The 21,881-nt window shown below is 44.4% G+C and overlaps 3 protein-coding genes across 5 annotated transcripts; 2 read left to right on the forward strand and 1 right to left on the reverse strand.

Moving 5' to 3' along the window:
• Positions 1–428: 428 nt before the first annotated feature.
• Positions 429–2,483, reverse strand: LOC135536175 (essential MCU regulator, mitochondrial-like). Its single transcript, XM_064962557.1, has 3 exons — positions 2,297–2,483; positions 1,013–1,156; positions 429–702 (listed from the first exon to the last, which is right to left on the reverse strand). The coding sequence occupies exons 1-2, from the start codon at positions 2,456–2,458 to the stop codon at positions 1,019–1,021; spliced, it is 300 nt and encodes a 99-aa protein (XP_064818629.1). The 5' UTR covers positions 2,459–2,483; the 3' UTR covers positions 429–702; positions 1,013–1,018.
• Positions 2,484–3,101: 618 nt separating this feature from the next.
• Positions 3,102–8,237, forward strand: LOC135536186 (putative RNA-binding protein Luc7-like 2). 2 transcript variants are annotated; one of them, XM_064962567.1, is made up of 9 exons: positions 3,102–3,675; positions 4,150–4,244; positions 4,886–4,984; positions 5,212–5,322; positions 5,572–5,715; positions 6,077–6,253; positions 6,410–6,609; positions 6,698–6,886; positions 7,374–8,237. In XM_064962567.1, the coding sequence occupies exons 1-9, from the start codon at positions 3,615–3,617 to the stop codon at positions 7,663–7,665; spliced, it is 1,368 nt and encodes a 455-aa protein (XP_064818639.1). In that variant the 5' UTR covers positions 3,102–3,614; the 3' UTR covers positions 7,666–8,237. The 2 variants fall into 2 exon arrangements, with proteins under 2 accessions (XP_064818639.1, XP_064818642.1); XM_064962570.1 differs by lacking the exon at positions 3,102–3,675 and adding an exon at positions 3,933–4,024.
• A 793-nt stretch (positions 8,238–9,030) lies between these two features.
• Positions 9,031–20,240, forward strand: LOC135536202 (centromere protein M-like). Of its 2 annotated transcripts, none has more exons than XM_064962579.1 (6): positions 9,031–9,242; positions 9,439–9,518; positions 9,752–9,850; positions 9,961–10,040; positions 18,100–18,191; positions 19,716–20,240. In XM_064962579.1, exons 1-6 carry the CDS (start codon positions 9,186–9,188, stop codon positions 19,836–19,838), a joined length of 531 nt encoding a protein of 176 aa, XP_064818651.1. In that variant the 5' UTR covers positions 9,031–9,185; the 3' UTR covers positions 19,839–20,240. The 2 variants fall into 2 exon arrangements, with proteins under 2 accessions (XP_064818651.1, XP_064818658.1); XM_064962586.1 differs by having other exon boundaries at positions 9,755–9,850.
• The last annotated feature ends 1,641 nt before the right edge of the window (positions 20,241–21,881 follow it).

The raw sequence follows: 21,881 nt of genomic DNA on the forward strand, positions 1-21,881 counted from the left end.
GTGAGCTGGAGATCAGGGACCTCAGGGAGCACCTGAGACTGGCTAACGCAGCGCTGCAGGAGGGGAGTCGAGACACCTGAGACTAGCCAACGCAGCGCTGCAGGAAGGGGGAAGAGACACCCAAGACTGGCGAACGCAGCACTGCAGGAAGAGATAGAGTTGGTGGATGGATAGTTGGATACCTGCTGTGAAGAGCCAAGAAGCCATACAATAGTTTGTTCTTCGTTATGGTTGGCTGTGGTTAGCCTGGAATTCCCCAAACTGATATGGTGTTTCAACATATAGCAAAGTGAAACCATGCTGAAATAGAGCACATCAATCTGGATTCCAGGCTAGGCTGTGGTTGGAGTTATAAGACCAAAGAATGCATGTTTTATAGAATGACAGGGACAACCACAAAATAACATCAAAGAACATACCCCAACAAATGTGTTGTTTTTTTTTTTTTTTTACACACGTAGACTCTTTATTGAGTAAATAATAAGACACATGCAAAAGTGAAGTCTGACTGTGCTGTGACCTCACAATGATATCAAATAATATGTAGTAATCCGTGGCAAGGAGGTGAAAGTGGGACTAAAAGAGAGGAGAGAGAGAAAAAAGGCAATGGGGAGGTGGATCATGATGAGGGCAATCTTCTCCTGTAGGGGGCATCTCTCTCTCCTTCCTCATATTGGCATGCCATCGTTATTGCAAAGCACCCTGGGAAGGAATGAAAATGCAAGCAATGTCAATGGTCATTAATTCTCACAGTTGTATTATTTATCTTCATTCTCTTTTAGATAATCATTGGTACCATGTCAACATGTTCCAACATGACTGTTTGGATTAGGTACATACCATTATGTAAATAAGATGTTGCACACATGCACTCTAAACTACTGTTAGGGACAATAGTATATTAAAGAGATGTTTTAGTTTAGGGTAGCCTATGTGTCACCCTGGGACTAGTAATGTTATTAGCCTTTTATACATCAATAGCTGCATCAATACATCTCTTCTCATCACTGACCGAGGTTCAGTCGTCATCGTCATCATCCTCGGGGACGAAGATGTCATGCTCTTCAAGTAGAGCCGCAAAGTTCTTGCTGATCAGAGTTCCCACGTACAGGAAGGGAATCACGACAGCGGTCATGCGGAGAAGGCCGAAGGATATCTGGGTGATAGGGGTGAAAGAAAGAAATTCAGAATATCTACAATCTGAAAAAAAGGTTACATTAACTAAAACTGCTAATATCATAACAGAAACATGACCACATCAAGCAAAATACACCGTATATGGTTCAAAGCCTCAGATAAGAGAACATGGGATTTTTCAGAATGCATAAATCCTCAACAATTTCCTTGATTCACATAATAAATGCAGATTCTCAGGGTGCCATAAATTAGCTTTTCTTAAAGAAAAAATTATGAGTATCACAATTCCTTTAAAAACAGCTCATATATATTTTGTACATCATTTTTACACATAAAAACCGCATAAAAGCATGAAACACAGCAATTGAATGTTACATTTGAATTTGTTAAAAAGTACATGTTGTTAAAACCAATAGGAACAACCATGAATAAAAGTACTTTTCATTGTAAAAACATAAAATCTGTAAAGCCATTTAAAATGTGTACAAATGATTTAACAAAGGTAAAACATTTTTAAGACATACGAAACATGTTAAAAAGTCTATTTGTTAAAAAGCTGTCTTCGGTCCATTGTACAGGAGCGGGATGAGTCGCCTCCTCCTGCTCTCCTGAATCAATCATTGTCCCGTCCTTCGGGGCCCAGAGGAGATCTCTCCCCTAGGCGCCGCAATGCTCTCCTGCCGTGGCCGCCGGGACCCAGGGTGTTGTGGGGGACCCTTCGCCTGGGGTCGAGCCCCCCCCCCCATACTCATAATACAATAAATTATGGATCTGAAATGTTTTATATCCCACCAACAGGCTAAATCAATTGATATGGTCGTTGACCTAAAAATGGACACTCCAATACCCCATGGTATTTATAGTTGTGTTAATGTTACACTGGTATATTCTGTGTAAGCCAATACTTTATTACATAAAACAGGTATATATTAGCTTAATAGTATAATTTTTCGACGAAAAGTGGCTAAAATAATGACAAATTACTTCCGTATCAAATATACACAAGTTCATTGGCTCCCGCAGCTGTCTCTCCAAATTCCTTAAAATGTGATTGGCAAAGACTGCTGTCAATCTGCTCCAAGATTCAGGAATCTCCCACATTATGTGTAGGGTTACCCAGCCTGCTTACTAACCGACTTGACCATGCATGGAAACTCACTTTATCCGGCTTCGGTTGAACACCGCCATTTGCTGTTGATACCACATTTCGACATTGGTTCAGTCTCGCTGTGTTCGGCGGTTTCAAGACGATGTTACGGCTTACTACCCCCGTATTCCCCGATACGAGGTTCCGTGAGAGCCTCAAGACAGCTGTCGACATTTTTCCAGTTTGGGGTGGGCGGGACAGCAATATTATGGGTGGGTTCAGGGCGTATGTCTATCCTTGGTGTTGGCCGAATGCCAAATGCATTTTATGACGACAGCAAAGATGAATCAACAAGATATTAATAAATACATGTAAATCACAATGTATGAACAGTCATATATAGAATAGATAATTCCAGACTTGTTTTATTATGTGCTTCTCACACACTGTCCAGTTTAGGCCGATGGGCATTTGAATGCTATCTATGCTACAATTTCAAGCACACACGCCACCGTGCTCCAATTTGTAAGTCGCTCTGGATAAGAGCGTCTGCTAAATGACTTAAATGTAATGTAAATGTGCTTCTACACCTGCATTGCTTGGTGTTTGGGGTTTTATGCTGTGTTTCTGTACAGCACTTTGAGATATCAGCTGATGTACGAAGGGCTATATAAATACATTTGATTTGGTTGCGCTTGTACTTGTACTCAGTTGTACTTGCGTTACTTGCGCTAGCATTGACTAACATTTATTATAGCGCTTTTTTCTTAAAAAAAATATAGAAACGCGTACGATATCTGACGACAGAGCGATCAAAATGACGTTATGTGCCATTCAGCCAACCAGCGCGCGAGAACTGCAGCATTTTGTGCTGTTCAACCAACCAGCATTTCCTTCGAGGCAGAGCGCGCTCGAAAAGAGGAGGAAGTAGAAAAATAAAGGACACCGATTTAATAAATACGTTAGAATATGTCTATGATATTTACGGTCTAACAAGGGACTGTGGTTGGTCTCACAACTACCTAAAAACCTTCGGGTTTACCTCAATAATCCGAATTTTAAATTACACTGCCCGCCACTCAGCATACTGTCCCCTCGCCATACTTCGAGTTGAGACGAACGGGGACGGGAAACATTTCGGAATAGGCTTAGCTACCTAATATTTACATTGTAAATTGGTATTACAAACTTGATAATTATAAACGTTAAGGTGGTGGAAGGTCTCAAGAAAAGGTTTTAGCGAGCTAGTTTGTTTCAAACTACTCGTCACGAGAACTTGAGGTTCTCTGAGAAAAGTTGTTCGACGTCCACGAGCCGTCAGAGGCCTGTGGTCGAGGCTGCATGCAGCAAACACCATCGGCGTGTAGTATCGGTGACATAAACAAGAAACATGTCGGCTCAAGCGCAAATGCGAGCGATGTTGGACCAGTTGATGGGGACAAGTAGAGATGGTGAGTAAACGACAATCTACATTGTTTCGGCGTCGCTCGATGTTTCGGAGGAAATGTTTTTACTAGTTGTTATCATGCTATCTGACGTTAGCTAGCTAAGCTACCTTAGCCTGGGGGACAAATGGCTGAATGCTAACTACTTGTTGTGTTCACAGTAAAGTAAACACAAGGAACATTCCGTTTCAGACCTTGTCACATTGTTGATGTTTGCTAGCTGGGATATTGTTGGCCCACGAGATGACACTGACTGGCTACAGCTAACATTGGACAGATAGCTAGTTTAACTTTAGCAAGCTAATCTAGTTTTGGTTTCTGGAATGAATGATCTACATGGGCATCCGCACCCAGCGTAATCACAATTTTGGATAATAGGAAGGTGGTGTCTGGTATGGACACAGCTATTGCTTCTTGCGATTGACATGACATTGCTCAGCTCACTAACTCTCTCCCCTTGTTTGATTTATTTTCGTGTAGGGGACACCATGCGCCAGAGAATCAAATTTACAGATGAGCGGGTCTGCAAGAGTCATTTGCTGGACTCCTGTCCTCACGACATTCTCTCCGGCACTGTGAGTACATGACATCTTACTTAGTCCAGGGGATTCCAAACTTTTTTGGCCCGTGACCATATTTGGATATATACATTTGTAAATCTTTGGGGCTTAGACAGTCTATTACAAATCAGTATTTCAATCTGAAGAAAGGTTTGAAGTATTGGGAAGTTCAGAAGATCATCAGGCAATATTATTTTTATGCTCTTCTGTGTAGAAAATAACATCTTCATTGATTTAGTGCCTGGTCTTGTCCACTCTATTCTAATGTGTCCTGCCATTGTAGAGGGCAACAGAAGAAGCGTAGTGTTCCTGAGAGTCTTATCTTTCAGTGATGGGGTCATAATATTTTGTAGCTTAAACGGTTCTAAAGATAGATCCACATTTTGTAGGAAGAAAACAGTAACAGCTGTTTATTACAATCACATCTAGCGGCTACGGAGTTTACTAACGTAACCCCGGTTTTATGAACCAAGCATGATGTATTTATTGTATTTTGGAGTTTTCTCGGGACCCCTAGTTTGTTAGAAACTTTCTTTGTCACAATGGTTGTGTGTAGTAGTGTTTTATAGAACACAATGTCAATTGCACTCCAGAGTACAGGACTTGGGTACAGCTTTGAGTGAATGATTTAATGGATGTTTCTTGTCGTCGTATAGAGAATGGACCTGGGAGAGTGTGTGAAGGTCCACGACCTGGCCCTCAGGGCTGACTTCGAGATCGCATCCAAGCAACAGGAGTACTTCTTTGAGCTTGATGTGAGTCACGTTGGACTGTCACCTACCTAGTAAACATGTTTACCACACATAACACACACACACACGTTTCCTCTGCATGCAAACTCCATGTGATCTGTTGATCAATGGATTGTCTCTTTCTCTCCCTCTTTTTCTTTTCTTCTGTTTTGTCTCCATGTAATAACTATTGATGCTTTTTCTCTAATCTGGCAACTTTAAACTCTCCTCGTCATCCCCCGTCACCACAGGCTGCTGAGCACCTTCAGTCGTTCATCGGTGACTGTGACCGCAGGACTGACCTAGCAAAAAAGAGACTGGCTGAGACGCAGGATGAGATCAGCGCTGAGGTTGCCGCCAAGGTGACCGACCCTTGTTGTTTGTCTTACTTAGATAGTTCCCCACATGCTCATTAGGTGAATTGACACTATAGTTGGAATCCAATTCCATGGTATGTGTTGTTCTCCTGGTTTTTCTTTGATGAATGTATCTGATTAATTTCAGAAAATGACATTTCAACCGTGTATAAGAAACTGTAATTAAAATGAGATTCTTGTTGCTCTGGTAGTCACCGTGTCATAATTCTAACCCTTTCTCTCTGGTATCAACAGGCTGAGCGGGTCCACGAGCTGAACGAGGAGATCGGTAAGCTGCTGGCTCGGGCAGAGCAGCTGGGGGGCGAGGGCAATGTGGAAGAGGCACAGGAAGTCCTGGAGAAGGTGGAGAAGACTCGCGCAATGAAGAAGGAGGCAGAGGTCAGTTGGCAGGGGGTCAAGGATGGTTGTGGTCACAACCAATCATAGGAGCTAGGAATTGTACTGTGATTAAATAAAGATGAACTTGTTAAAACATTTTTATATATGTGTATTTGTATGTATATACAAACCTGTTTCAGCAAGGCCTCTTAGATGTTTAACAGCCAGATATAAGAGGAATTTCACATGTGCACTCAAAATTATCCCAAAAGTCAGTGAATATCAGTCATTTGAAAGTGGGTCAGGCATTTGTGTACTATGTCCTAATTAACGTTAGTCTTCAACACCGCAACATACGCACTAAGAACTTTACAGTGTCCTAGTTCTAACGTCAGTCTGGTTTACTGTTGCTTTCTCCCAGGACGTATACAGGAACTCGATGCCGGCGTCCAGCTTCCAGCAGCAGAAGCTTCGAGTGTGCGAGGTGTGCTCCGCCTACCTTGGTCTCCATGACAATGACCGCCGCCTGGCTGACCACTTCGGAGGCAAACTGCATCTGGGATTCATTGAGATCCGGGAGAAGCTGGACAGGCTACGGGTGAGACACACCATATCAGTAGTCAGAACCGAGTAGGATATCACTAGTTATGACGTTTACCTTGCTTTTCAGGAAGTGTAAAACCTGAGCTGTCTGAGCACAGTTGTTGCGATGGATTTGTGTACTTAGTTACATGTTGTTTTTTTTCTGCTACAGAAAGCCGTTATGGATAAGCAAGAAGGATTGCGTCTGAGAAGAAGGGAGGAGCGTGAAAAGGAGGAAGAGAGAGCAAAGGAGTGGGAGCTGGAGCGAGAACGGGAGAGGGAAAAGGAGAGGGAAAAGGAGAGGGAGCGCGAAACTGAACGTGTACGGGAGAGGGAGAGAGAAAGAGAGAGGGGGGAGAGAGATCGCCGGAGGTGAGCTAAATCTGACTTGTTCAGACATCAAACAAATGCTTCAAAATGCTCGTTCTCTTGTATTTTAACAATCCACTTTTTTTCACAGGACAAGATCAAGAAGCAGTGAACGATACAGGGAGGGAGGCAGCTCATCCTCCCATCGCTCGAGACGACACCGCTCCTCTCGTCCCCGGGAGGAGGGAGGAGGAGAGCGGGACAGGGAAAGGGAGCGTAAGCATAGACACAAAGATGGGCATCGCTCGCGCTCACACTCTCACAGGAACAAGAGGAAGAGGTGAGGCCCGAACAGACAGACAGGAACCTTGATGTGATACTTAGAAAATGGCAGATACCCTTTATGTCACTAAAATCAAGCACCAACTAGAACTAGAACTGAATGAAATCAGGAGGTACTACTACCTTTTTTATTTTACCAGGTTGCCTGAACAACAAAAAACTTGGATGTTTTCTTTCCGTTGCAAAATTGTTTTTCTACGTACCTTGTGCCCTAATGAACACGACCCACATAGCCCTTATGTCACTATAATCAGGCAGCAACGAGATTAAAACAGGGAGGTACAACTACCTTTTTACTTTACCTTAATTTTACCAGGTTGCCTGGTTTTGCCAGTTTTTACATTGTAAAATGTTTTGCTATATTGTGTGTGCCCTAATAAATACGAACCAGCTCTTTCCAAACAGTTTGTCTGGGTTTAATTTTGTTTGTCTATCATCGGGTGCTTGATCTTTTACCAATTCCTGATCTGTTTCCTTCTACCCAGGTCTTCCAGGGACAGATCCTCACACACCCGAGACAGAGAACCCCGCTCTCCATCTGGGCGTTCACCCTCAGGGCGCTCCCCTTCCCAGGAGAGATGGAGGGAGAGTGAAGGAGAGGGACCACCCCGCTCCCGAGAGCAAGACGACGGGCCTGAGCCCATGACGAGGGAAGACCGGGAGAGATCCACCTCTCCAGAGATGATGGCCAGGGGGAGAGAAAGAGAGAGATCTCTGTCACTAGAGAGGGATAGACGTTCCAGCTCAGATGGGGAGAGGGAGTCGGGGGAGATATGATACAGAGGGGGACATCCGAGGTCATGTTAGAGCAGGGGGGTTTAGAAAGATGGCGCAACAGCCCATTCTAATGGGCTCCTTACCCCTTCACCTGAGCCATAACCCTTAGATGTTTGCAGATCTATAAGATGGAAGCAATATGGTGGAAGCTACACTGCTTATACCTATCCAGACCTTTCTTATCCGCAATCATCAAAGGTTTATGGCCAGGTGGGAGGGAGTGAATTGGGACTGGATGGAAGGGTCCAGGAGGGTGGTGAGTGAGTATGTGTGTTCGTTCATGTTGAAGTGCGACCGAAATTGGGCGGAGAGGAAAAATTGAGACAAGGAAATCAGGATGGGAGCATGCAGAGATAGTTGGTGGAGCTTTCGATTGGGATGAATGGGAAAGACCTTGAACGAAAGGAAGGAGGTTGGACTGGGAGCAACACTTTATTTCATGTAATAATTGGATATTGGGATGGGGTTAGTAGAGGGAGATGGAAGATCTACCCATTTAAACATTTTATTTTAGAAATTCTGTTCTGTTTTTTTCTATCATCGTTATGATTGACAATGTTGATGCTGTTGTCATTTTCATATGGGGGAGCGCATATATTGTGTACAACTATGATTTATACACAAACAGTGATGAACAACCACATCCATTGAAAGATAAACATACTTGAGTACCACTTAACTCTTCACACTAATATGGACATGTAGAATTCAATATAGTTGACAAAGTACACAAGAATTTTACATACTGTTACTTTATTGGTATTCAGAAGAAACCCATGGACACACACACACACACACACACACACACAAAGAAAGTCCTTTTGCTGTGAGTCAAGGTGGATGTTTGGGGGATCTAGCTTGCTGTGCCATCTACTACAAAGTTAATAAAAGTCCTGCTTCCATTGTGACTCATGTTTCCTGTCCATTCTTAATGTTGGAATCCTTAGTTGAAACAACAAAGCAGACACTCCGCCTGGGTTTTGGTACAAAGCTGAGGGATGGGCCAGGAGAACTGAAACCTTTCAAATTCATAGCTATGGATGCCAGGACTGACCAATCTATGATAAACAATTATGATAACAATACATAACCTCAAAACACTTAACATTTTGTTTATTAACATTGGAGTATAACAAGCTTAAACTTGTTCATGAGGCATTTATACATTACATTCAAGAATTAATGGGTATATATTCATAAGTAAAAAAATGGATGTAGCAACTATGGTTTCTACCTTTAATTTACTGTTTGGCAAAGAAATATCCGAATTTTGTGCAAAGTGGAGGAGCAGGATTACATTTATGTAGTTACACTTTTTAGACAGTAGATGGCAGTCGTGCTCCTTAAAATGGTAGCAGAAGAAGACATGACGTTTAACGGAAGTTTGAAATTACGCGCCACAAAAGTCATGGATAAATTATTTTATTCCACCATAACATTGGAGTTGTGTATGAATTGTAGTTATTTAGCGACAGGATTGCTGAACGCTTTATAACGCAATTTGACTTTTTGGAAGTAAAATGTCTTTACTCAAACCATTTAGTAAACTTCCTGGACTAAACACAGCCAACATACTGGTAAGTGGTCCTGTAAGTAACGTTGGCTAGTAAACATAACTAATTACCAAAGATTATTATCATTAAACCAATTGTGACATTACTGCTATCCAGATTATTGGTACATTTACATAAACAGAAGTCAATATTTGTATCTATGTTTAGACACACCGCTAACTCACCCGTTGTTACTCAATGAATGTGTTTCTTATTTCAGCTGGTGGAGAACGAAGAGCAATTTCAGCAGAAGTTAGCTGACACTGTTGTTCTTCAAGAGAATACTGTCAATGTCAGTATGTAAGTACTGAATTGAGTTCTCAACTAGCGAGCTAGGTAGGGGTTTTGACTAGATGGTATACAGCTACGGACGGAAGAGGCTTTTCATAGCATGTTAGGAGATTTAGGTTTAAAAAAGGATTAGGGATAGCTAAAATGCTCTCCTAACCTGCTACGAAAAGTCACTTGACGAAAGTAGCGGTATACCATCTAGTCACAACCCTTCTAACAGTCGTGTCTTCTTTCTGTACCAGAAGGTTGGCCAGAAGCCTCCCACTACCCATGGAAAACGAGGAGTCTCGGACACGGATAGATCTGGTGGTTTTCATCATTCACCTAACCTCAGAGCTCAGGTACATTCACATACAGACAATAAGAACCATCCATAGGGAGATGTACCTATTGTGTGGCTTTACTGGCCTCTTCTTCCAGTGGTAATGCTACTGCTTTTCTCTCTCCTCAGCTTCCAGTCAGCAGAGACCTCCCTCAAGTATTTAGACCCAGGTTACCTCCAGGGCAAAGTCTGCTTCCTGGTTACCAGTGGCAAGGAAATGAACTCGCCTGTCTATCCTTCTCCTTTATCCATCTTTCATCAACACTTATCACAATTATTATATATTTTTTTATTTGTACTTTTACCCCGTTTTCTCCCCAATTTCATGGTATCTAATTGGTAGTTAGTCTTGTCTCATCGCTGCAACTCCTGTACTCCGAAACACAACCTGAGACAAGCAATACTGCTTCTTGACACAAAGCCCGCTTAACCCGAAAGCCAGCCGCACCAATGTGTCTGAGGAAACGAAGGTTACGTATGTAACCACGGTTATGTGAGCAATATGGATCACTCCAATATATTGGTATCACTCCGCGGCGGAGGGATACATCCGAGGTGAGGATTTACACCCGTGTGCACCTGTGTCACAGCTGGGGTCCGCCCCTATATATAAACCCCATGGCCATGACACACGTTCTCGACATAATTTTTTGAGGTGCCTCTATTCTTTTTTTCTTTTATATTTCACCTTTATTTAACCAGGCCAGTTGAGAACAAGTCAAGTCTCATTTACAACTGTGACCTGGCCAAGATAAAGCAAAGCAGTGCGGCAAAAACAACAACACAGAGTTACACATGGGATAAACAAATTTACAGTCAATAACACAATAGAAAAATCTGTATACAGTGTGTGCAAATGAAGTAAGGAGGTAAGGCAATAAATAGGCCAATGGTGGCGAAGTAATTACAATTGATCAATTTACACTGGAGTGAGATATGTGCAAGTAGAAATACTGGTGTGCAAATGAGCAGAAAAATAAATATGGGGATGAGGTAGGTAGTTGGATGGGCTATTTACACGTGCTGTGTACAGCTGCAGCGATCGGTAAGCTTCTCTGACAGCTGACGCTTAGTTAGTGAGCGAGATATAAGTCTCCAATTTAAGTGATTGTTGCAATTTGTTCCAGTCATTGGCAGCAGAGAACTGGAAGGAAAGGCGGCCAAAAGAGGTGTTGGCTTTGGATGACCAGTGAAATATACCTGGTAGAGGTCGACCGATTATGATTTTTCAACACCGATACCGATTTATTGGAGGACCAAAAAAAGCCGATACCGATTAATCAGCGATTTTATTTATTTTTTGTAATAATGACAATTACAACAATACTGAATGAACACTTTTAACTTAATATAATACATCAATAAAAATCAATTTAGCCTCAAATAAATAATGACATTTTGTTTAATTAATTTTTAATTTCAATTTTGTTTAAATAATGCAAAAACAAAGTGGTGGAGAAGTAAAAGTGCAATATGTGCCATGTAAAAAAGCTAATGTTTGAGTTCTTTGCTCAGAACATGAGAACATATTGTAACGTCCCTGGGTTTATAAGCGAGGAAATCGACTGCCGCACGAGCATGCTTTTGCGGCACAGTCAATAGCTCGCCAGACCTCGGGCTCGAAGGTCGAGGGTTCAAGACTTGCTCCTTGCTGTTTCATTACATTGGTGTCAGAAGTGATCGGGCCTCGCATCCACGACAGTACGTGTGCTTGGCCAGTGAGCGCGTTCCTGTAAGACGTAGAGCCGCAAGCTAGCGCGAGGACACACTCTTTGAAAGGAGGGAGTAGTGTAACGACCCTGGGTTTATAAGCGCGGAAATCGACTCTGCCGCACGAGCATGCTTTTGCGGCACAGTCGATAGCACGCCGGAACTCGGGATCGAAGGTCGTTTCATTACAATATGAAAGTTGGTGGTTCCTTTTAACATGAGACTTCAATATTCCAAGGTAAGAAGTTTTAGGTTGTAGTTAACATAGTATTTATAGGACTATTTATCTATACCATTTGTATTTCATATACCTTTGACTATTGGATGTTCTTAAAGGCACTTTAGTATTGCCAGTGTAACAGTATAGCTTCCGTCCCTCTCCTCGCCCCTACCTGGGCTCGAACCAGGAACACATCGACAACAGCCACACCCGAAGCAGCGTTACCCATCGCTCCACAAAAGCCACGGCCCTTGCAGAGCAAGGGGAATAACTACTCCAAGTCTCAGAGCGAGTGACATTTGAAACGCTATTAGTGCTCAGCCCGCTAACTAGCTAGCCATTTCACATCGGTTACACCAGCTATAGGCTGATAGGCTTGAAGTCATAAACAGAGCTGTGCTTGCGAAGAGCTGCTGGCAAAATGCACGAAAGTGCTGTTTGAATGAATGCTTACGAGCCTGCTGCTGCCTACCTTCGCCCAGTCAGACTGCTCTATCAAATATCAAATCATAGACTTAATTATAACAACACACAGAAATACAAGCCTTCGGGTCATTAATATGGTTGAATCTGGAAACTATCATTTCGAAAAGTAAACGTTTATTATTTCAGAGAAATACGGAATCGTATCGTATTTTATCTAACGGATGGCATCCTTAAGTCTAAATATTCTTGTTACATTACACAACCTTCAATGTAATGTCATAATGACGTAAAAGTCTGGTAAATTAGTTCGCATTGAGCCAGGCTGCCCAAACTGTTGCATATACCCTGACTCGCATGCAATGAACGCAAGAGAAGTGACACGATTTCACCTGGTTAATATTGCCTGCTAACCTGGATTTCTTTTAGCTAAATATGCAGGTTTAAAAATATATACTACTGTGTATTGATTTTAAGAAAGGCATTGGTGTTTATGGTTAGGTACAGTCGTGGAACGATTGTGCTTTTTTCGCAAATGAGCTTTTGTTAAATCATCCCCAGCGTTGCATCGATTAAATAGTGATTATGATTGATTGTTTTTAGATAAGTTTAATGCTAGCTAGCAACTTACCTTGGCTTCTACTGCATTTGCGTAACAGGTAGGCTCCTCGTGGAGTGCAATTAGAGGCAGGTGGTTAGAGCGTTAGACTAGTTAACCGTAAGGTTGCAAGATTGAATCCCAGAGCTGACAAGGTAAAAATCTGTCGTTCTGCCCCTGAACAAGGCAGTTAACCCAGTGTTCCTAGGCCGTCATTGAAAATAAGAATGTGTTCTTAACTGACTTGCCTAGTTAAATAAAGGTGAAAAAAAATTGCTGTCCAAAAATAGCGATTTCCGATTGTTATGAAAACTTGAAATCGGCCCTAATTAATCGGTCGACCTCTAATACCTGCTGGAGCGTGTGCTAAGGGTGGGTGTTGCTATGGTGACTACTGAGCTAAGTCAGAGCTTTACCTAGCAAAGACTTATAGATGACCTGGAGTCAGTGGGTTTGGCGACGAATATGTAGTAAGGACCAGCCAACGAGAGCAGTATATGGGGCTTTGGTGACAAAACGGATGGCACTGTAGAGTGTAGAGTGTCTCCCCCTTTTTAAGAGGGGGATGACCGCGGCAGCTTTTACAATATTTAGGAATCTCAGGCAATGCGAAAGACTAGTAATAGGGGTTGACTAGTAATAGGGGTTGCAACAATTGCGGAAGATAATTTTAGGAAGAGAGGGTCCAGATTGTTTAGCCAAGCTGATTTGTAGGGATCCAGCTTTTGAAGCTCTTTCAGAACACCAGCTGTCTGCATTTGGGTGAAGGAGAAGCGGGGGGGGGGCTTGAGCCAATTGCTACGGAGGGTGCAGAGCTTTTGGCTGTTGTTGGGGTAGCCAGGTGGAATGCATGGACAGCCGTAGAGAAATGCTTATTGAAATTCTCGATTATCGTGGATTTATCAGTGGGGACAGTGTTTCCTAGTCTCAGTGCAGTGGGCAGCTGAGTGGAGGCACTCTTATTCTCTATGGACTATACAGTGTTTCTAGCACCGTAGAGGATTGGAGTGATCCATATAGCTCACATAATCGTGGTTACATATGTAACCTTTTATGTTTCACTATATTGGATCACTCCAATATATTGGTATACCCGTACCAGATTAGTCGGTGCTAGAGGGACTTGGCCAGCCAGCGGCTTAGTCCCAGTGCGGAACCAAGACGCAGGGACCGTCAATGTGGAAGGGGGGTCCCGACACAGTCCCCGGAAGTGGAGGCGACGCCCAGGACCGCTGAATCCACTGCAGAGGGAGTTTACCTGATAGTACCTAGCAAAGGTGCAAGAGGAAGCCCAGCTGGCCGCAGCACAGTTCTCCTAGAGGGCACTCCTCTCAGTAGAGCCCAGGATGCAGCCACACCTCGTGTTGAATGTGCCACCACAGATCCCAGCACTGGTATGCCAGCCAGCGATATGCTGTCGTAGTCGTGTCCACGATCTTGTGAGAGAGCCTCTGCTTTGATAGCCCAGCCCCCAGGACTCTCTCACCATAACAGACAAAGAGCTGGTCTGTTGTTCTCACTGACCGTGTCCGCTCCACATAGGCAGCCAGTGCCCTCACAGGGCACAGCATGCCGGAGGGAGGCTCAGACTCCCCCTCCACTGCTGGGAGGTCATAAGCAGACAGGATAAAAGGGATGTTCACATGCCTGTCTGACACAACCTTCGGGAGGAATGAATAGTTGGGGCGGAGAGATATACTCCTCCCCCAGTGTCCATCCTTTAGCACTTAGAACTTACAGAAAGAGCATGGAGTTCACACACCCTCTTCATGGAAGTAATTGCTACCAAGAAAGCCACCGTTTGAAAGGTGGCTTTGCCAAAGCTGCCAAGACCACATCGAGATCCCAGTTCACCAGTGAGCGGGTCCTAACTGGACGCAGGCGACGAACCCCATTCAAAAAACTGGAGACCAAGGCAAGGGATGGCGTCCCACTGGCCTGTCCATCCACCCCACAATGCAGGCAGATATTGCGGCCAAATACCCTCTCAGTGTTGAGGCTGCCAAGCCCTCATCCAAGCGAGACTGCAGATATTGGTGAACATACTGCACCCCACATGACTCGGGCACAACCTCAATACCAGTGCACCAAAAGCAGAACAACCGCCGGCACAACTGGTATGCCGCAGTTGTAGCTGGCGCCCTGTGCTCTGCATGGTGTTCATTACATACTCCTGTATTCCTAACATGGACCACTGGTACCGTTCAGTGGCCAATCCCACAGACTGAGGCGGTGTGGCTTCGGATGCCACAGAGTTCCCCGGCCTGAGACAGCAGGTCTGGTCTCGGGGGAAGTTGCCAAGTTGTCTCAGACAACAGGGACAGAAGAAGGCTGAACCAGGGTCGTTTGGGCCAGTATGGGACCACCAGAAGCAGACAATGCTCTGACATCCTGGTCCTGTCCAACACAGCCTGGATCAGGGGAAAAGGGCGGAATGTGTAAAGCTTCAGCCCTGGCCAATCGTGAGCCAGAGCATCCAAGACCAGAGGCCCTGGTGGCTCCAACATGGAGTACCACAGGGGGCAGTGTGCATTGTCCAGGGAGGCAAACGGGTCCCCCTGCATCCTCCTAAACTTGTCCCACAGGTGCTGCTCCAGTCTCCAGTCCTCGAGAGCATATCCGCTGTCACACTCAGGATGTCAGCTATGTGCGCTGCGCGTAGAGACGCTAGACAGCCTGAGCCCAGAGGAGCTCCTGTGCTATAAGATTGAGGCGGTGTGACCCCAGTCCACCCTGATGGTTGATGTAAGCCACCGCTGTGGTGTTGTCTGTTCTCACCAGGACATGTCTTCCTTTCAGATGTGTAAGGAAAGACCGCAGGGCCAGCAGTACAGCTCAGCGTTCTAGTGTATTGATGTGCCTGCTGCTCCAAGGGGGTAGCCAACAGCCGCTGGCCAACCTGACCTTGGTCACACTCCCCCGAGCCGATCTGGGAGGCGTCTGTGCTGACCAGCTCCCAGCGGTACTTCCTCAGCATCTCCACCCCACCTGAGAGAAAGGAGCAACAGCGCCACCTCAACAATGCCCTGAGGCCCTGTGCGGTCACCCGCAGCTGGCGGTGACGGTGGCGCTTCGGGTGCAGCCGGTGGGAGTTGAACCACCGTTGAAGAGGCTGGAGGAATCATCGACGAGGCCGCCATCAGCAAGCCCAACAGGCGTTGTCAGGGTAGATACCACCCGCCCCTGCCGAAGGTGGTCAATAAAATCCCCTGAACCCTTCTGGTGGGCAGGAGTGCTCTCATGATGACTGAGTCCAGTTCCATGCCAATGAAGGCCACCTTTTGGGTGGGTGTCAGATTACTCTTCTTGTCGCTTACTGTAATGCCCAGCCCACCGATGTGAGGCACAAATCAGCCAATCGTCCAGGTAATTGAGGATCAACCATCCTCGGGACGTGAGAGGTGCCAGGACCGCGTCCATGCACTTTGTGAAAGTGCGGGCTGCCAAGGAGAGGCCGACGGGAAGAACCATGAATTCGTAAACCGTCCCTTTGAAAGTGAATCGGAGGTACTGCCAATGAGCTGGGTGAACAGGAACATGAAGTAGCATCCCCAAGGTCCAGCATCACAAACCACTGGTCCCTGGACACGGCCTGCAACACGCAGCTGGGGACAGCATGTGGTACTTCAGTACCTTCAAGTGCCCATTGAGGTTGCGGAGGTCCAGAATCGGTCAAAACCCTTATTCTCTTTTTGAGACCACAAAATAAGTGGAGTAGAACCCACCTAGCTGTTCTGATGTCTCGATCCTGCGGATGGCACCCATGTCGAGGAGGGAGGAGATCTCCAGCCGCAGGGTTTTCTTCTGTGGGTTGGCCACCGTGGTGACACGAAAGGCACCTGAAGGACGGGGACCGGAATTGGAGTCGATACCCCTCGAGCATCGTGGACAACACCCAGGGGGACTCCACACCCTCCTCCCACTTTGCCCTTTGAGACCGGGAGAAGCGGCCGGGAAGAGTGTGTCAGGGGTCCTGCCGGGGCCCGCCTCTCCTCTGGCGCCCCGAGCAACTGGGTCTCCCATGCACGTCCCTATGGCGGTGACAATTGACACCATCACACCTGTAACAAAGGGAAGCCATAAGCTCAACCAAGACAACAAGGCCACGGAGCAGGGGTCAGACGCCCTGGGAGAGCTTATGTTGTGACTACTTTGGAGGAATAGGTACCCGGTGAGGGATAAATTACCCAGCACCTCTGCAAACACCGGGTCGACTCCTGTGGGAAAAACAGGCAGACAAAAAACAGCAACCAGGTAATGGATTTTTTGTTCTTTTTTTTCACCAATATTACCTATCGGTTTCATATCCAAGCAGTAAAAACAGAACCATATGGAGTAACACCTGTTAAGGAACTCCAAAGTTAATGTCTCAACAATAGAAAGAACTCCAAAGTCAATGTCTCTTAGTGGAAAGCCCACTACGATACTCTTACACTCTGCAGGGGAAAGAATATGCATAATTACATAATTAACAGAGAACCAGCAGCATGTTAAGGCAATTCACAACACACACACACAGAACAAGCCAGTCGGCAAGTTGTGTAAGGTAATTTATAGTTTGTGGCAGCAAGAGCCACCAATATATTAATGCACACGGATTCGTAGTGTAACACTAATGAAATGCAAGCATGACAAACCACGGGTGGAAGATAAAGATCAACCATGCACAGTGAGTGGAGCACTGAAGAGGGACTGGCCATTTGGCCAGCTGCTCCAGGCTGCAAACAGCCAGTGAGTATACTTCCACGCAAGATATTACACTTAACAGTGACTTACCAAGCGAACTTCAGAAAGTTTGTACCTCAAAACATACAGACGTCCGCCGATAAAATGAAGGAGAACGTGACGTGGCTATGGGGTCTATATATAGGGGCGGACCCCAGCTGTGACACAGGTGTGCACATATCAAAATCCTCACCTCGGTTGTATCCCTCCGCTGCGGAGTGATACCAATATATTGGAGTGATCCAATATAGTGAAACATAATACCGTACACCTGGCAACCGTGTCAGCGTGCATTGCGCCTGGCCCGCCACAGGAGTTGCTAGAGCTCGATGGGACAAGAGCATCCCTGCCGGAAAAACACTCCCCTAACCCGGACGACGCTGGGCCAATTGTTTGCTGCCCCATGGGTCTCCCAGTCGCGACAGAGCCTGGACTCGATCCAGGATCTCTAGTGGCACAGCTAGCACTGCGATGCAGTGCCTTAGACCACTGCGCCACTCGGGAGGCCCTCACTTATCACATTCTATCATCATTATGTTGAAGGATTTCTATCACCTGTGTTTCTGTGGTGTGTCTGTGTCTCCTCCTCCAGCTCGTAATTTGTCAGTGCCCCCTGAGCGGCTGGTCTCTGTGAGGACGCTGGCTGCATCCCTCCACTGCCCCCTATTGTGTGCAGAGGATCAGGTATGAGTCAACTGTATCAGTTAACACATAGACATGATTGACAGGTAAAACACTATATTTGTATTTATTATGCATCGTCATGCTACCAAGGCAGCAGCTCCTCTTCCTGGGGTCTGGCAAAATTAAGGCAGTTATACAATTTAAAAAACCTGATTTTTTTGTATTTAACTAGGCAAGTCCGTTTAGAACAAATTCTTATTTACAATGACGGCCTACCCCGGCCAAACCCGGACGACACTGGGACAACTGCGTGCGAGAGTGTCGCAATAAATTTAGAAATCCTTGTTATTCAATTATTGTGCGCGTCAACGAGCATCTGCTTCGCCAAGGGTAAAATAGAACTCATTCCTATTTCTGACGCAGATCGCGCTGCAAGTCCTGCATCTCCTCATTGGTTTATAGAAGCAGGTACCCACGTGCCATCTCCTCATTGGTTATACCCACGTGGGTGAATGAAAGATGAACTGTTTTGCCTGTAGTCGTGGTAATACAATGAAAGTTTAGATGCGATCACCATATAAGTTAAACGATGAAAAAGCCTGGAAGGAGGAGAGATGACTAGAAACGATTCGGTTGACCGTTTTATGTGTGGATTAATTGTCGGAGTAGAGGTCCCTGTGCATTTCAGGTTAAATAACAACTCAATGTTTATATCCCAGAACAAATTAGCTCGCAACAGCAAGCTAGCTAAATTGGATAAATTAACGTTAGCTAGCAGGTGCAAGCTAACTGGCTAAATTGCCATACATGTTTAATGCTTTTCGACATGTCCCCAAATGAATGTCATTGGTTCAGAGTTTGTTTTGATATTTTAACCTGCTTGTCGTGATCGCGTTTGGTGTGGGGGGGGACAAAATACATTTATACACGATAGCGCACGTTAGCGCACACGCGCAGCCGGTTTGGGTTCCTTGTTAGGGTCTCCCAATCACGTCCGCTGTTCCATAGGGTGTATTTGTATGTTTAAAAATAAATACATATGATTATACTGCTTCTATCAGTTACCTGATGTGGAATAGAGTTCCATGTAGTCATGGCTCTATGTAGTACTGTGCGCCTCCCATAGTCTGTTCTGGACTTAGACTGTGAAGAGACCATGTCTTGTGGGGTATGAATGGTTGTCTGAGCTGTGTGCTAATCGTTTAAACAGACAGCTCGGTGCTTTCAACATGTCAATACCTCTCACAAATACAAGTAGGGATGAAGTCGATCTCTCCTCTACTTTGAGCCATCCAAGGGCCAGCCGTGCTGCCCTGTTCTGAGCCAATTGCAAATTTCCCTATGTCCTTCTTCGTGGCACACGACTGAACAGTAGTCCAGATGTGACTAAACTAGAGCCTGTAGGACCTGCCTTGTTGATAGTGCTGTGAGTTTGTTTGTTTATTTATGAAGCTTGTGTTATAAAAGATAATGAGTTTGTATTACCTGTCAGTCTATTCATAAGTGTGTCATTCTGTTATTTCATGGAACGTTTTTTTTTTCTCCATGATTTATTCCTCCATCTTCCTTTCTTTCTCCACTCAGACAACAGAGGGGGTGACCACGGCAGCACACCGATTACTGGCCATTCTCGAGGTATCGGCCGTATGGTATCGGCCGTACGGTATCTTGTCCCTATGGCAACTGGTCTCTACCTGTCCACCTTGACCCGCTGCACTGTGCCCTCTGACATTGACCAGCAGAACTTTGAGTGATCTTGACCTTTAACCCAGTCCAGAACATCACCTGGACGAGTCAAGTCTGGTTGACCAGGTAGTTACATGGACTGTTACGTGTGCTCAATAGCTGTTGCGGTCTCTGAAGCAGATAAATGTAACAGGTTTATATAGAGTGGACTGCATGTGATATCGTTAAAATTTTGTTTGTATATGCAGAATGTTTACCATGCACTTAGTACCTTTTTTTTAAATACATTTTTGGTTTTGTTCACATTGTAAACTTTTAACCATTTACATTTTTTTGGGCTTTGATCTCATTTGTAAAGAAATTGTCTGGTATCTTTGTAAATATAATTGGGGTTATGCACTAACCTTACTTTTTAGAATGTCACTTGTTGCTGTGTCAATATACTGACATTAGGTGGAGTGCCTGCTGCCTGGCGAAAGCCGTTGGTGCCTCCAAATTGCTTTCTGGTTGCTATAGAAACAGGATGATGGAAAGAATGTGGTTTTCTGGGATACGCCCAACATATTGACGAAATTGAACCATGCAATTGATGTCCCCTTATCTTTCATTATGTAGTGTTTCTTTGAAAGTGCTCACGAGTCAAAATAGGTTCCTGAAAATTGTGCACAAATGTGTACAACGCCAACCATTTTGTATGCAATTATTTTTTTACATTATTTTTTTAAATAATACAATTCGTACAATATGTTACAAATGTGTATGTCCTTAAGATTCTGTTAAACCTCTTTAACCGTGAGCCAGCTATTTGAAGACTCCTGACCTCCTCCCTCCTATTTCTTCTATCCCTAAACTCTAAGTTCACATCCCCTTCCTGTTCAGATCAGGTATTTTGATAACCCTTGATTGAAGATCTCCAGTGTGCTATCCCACTGGACAAAGATATCAGTTCAACGTAATTTGATTGAGTTTTCAACTAACATAAATTCAACGTGAAATAAACATATTTGAACCATGTAATTGGATTTAGGTTTAATGTTGGGTGAATAAAAGAAACATCCCCGAAATCCCTTTACAGTGAATACTTTTTTTGCATATCCAATAAGTTTTCCACATTGATTCAACATCATCAAATGTATTTTGTTGTATTTGAAATGGCGTGGAAACAACATACAGTTGAAGTCGGATGTTTACATATACCTTAGCCAAATACTTTTAAACTTGGTTTTTCACAATTCCCGACATTTAATCCTAGTAAAAATTCCCTGTCTTTGGTCATTTAGGATCACTGCTTTATTTTAAGAATGTGAAATGTCAGAATAATAGTAGAGTGATTTAGTTAAGCTTTTATTTCTTTCATCACATTCTCAGTGGGTCAGAAGTTTACATACACTCAATTAGTATTTGGTAGAATTGCTTTTAAATTGTTTAACTTGGGTCAAACATTTTTGGTAGCCTTCCACAAGCTTCCCACAATAAGTTGGGGGAATTGTGGCCCATTCCTCCTGACAGAGCTGGTGTAACTGAGTCAGGTTTGTATGCCTCCTTGCTCGCACACGCTTTTCCAGTTCTGCCCACAAATTCTCTATAGGATTGAGGTCAGGGCTTTGTGATGGCCACTCCAATACCGTGACTTTGTTGTCCTTAAGCCATTTTGCCACAACTTTGGAAGTATGCTTGGGGTCATTGTCCATGTGGAAGACCCATTTCCGACCAAGCTTTAAAATCTCTTGAATCTAGGGGGCACTATTTTCATTTTTGGAAAAATAACGTCCCCAAAGTAAACTGCTATTTTGTCTGAACAAGATGCTAGAGTGTGCATATAATTGATAGCTTAGGATAGAAAACACTCTAAAGTTTCCAAAACTGTAAAAATATTGTCTGTGAGTATAACAGAACTAATATTGCAGGCGAAAGCCTGAGAAAAATCCAATCAGGAAGGGACTCTTATTTAGAAAGCTCTGCATTCCTATGTGTCCCTATTGAGCAGTGTATGAGATATCAACCAGATTCCTTTTTCTATGGCTTCCCTAATGTGTCTACTGTCACAATACATAGTTTCAGGCT

This window comes from Oncorhynchus masou, chromosome 5, assembly GCF_036934945.1.
Source record: "Oncorhynchus masou masou isolate Uvic2021 chromosome 5, UVic_Omas_1.1, whole genome shotgun sequence".
Lineage (NCBI taxonomy): Eukaryota > Metazoa > Chordata > Actinopteri > Salmoniformes > Salmonidae > Oncorhynchus > Oncorhynchus masou.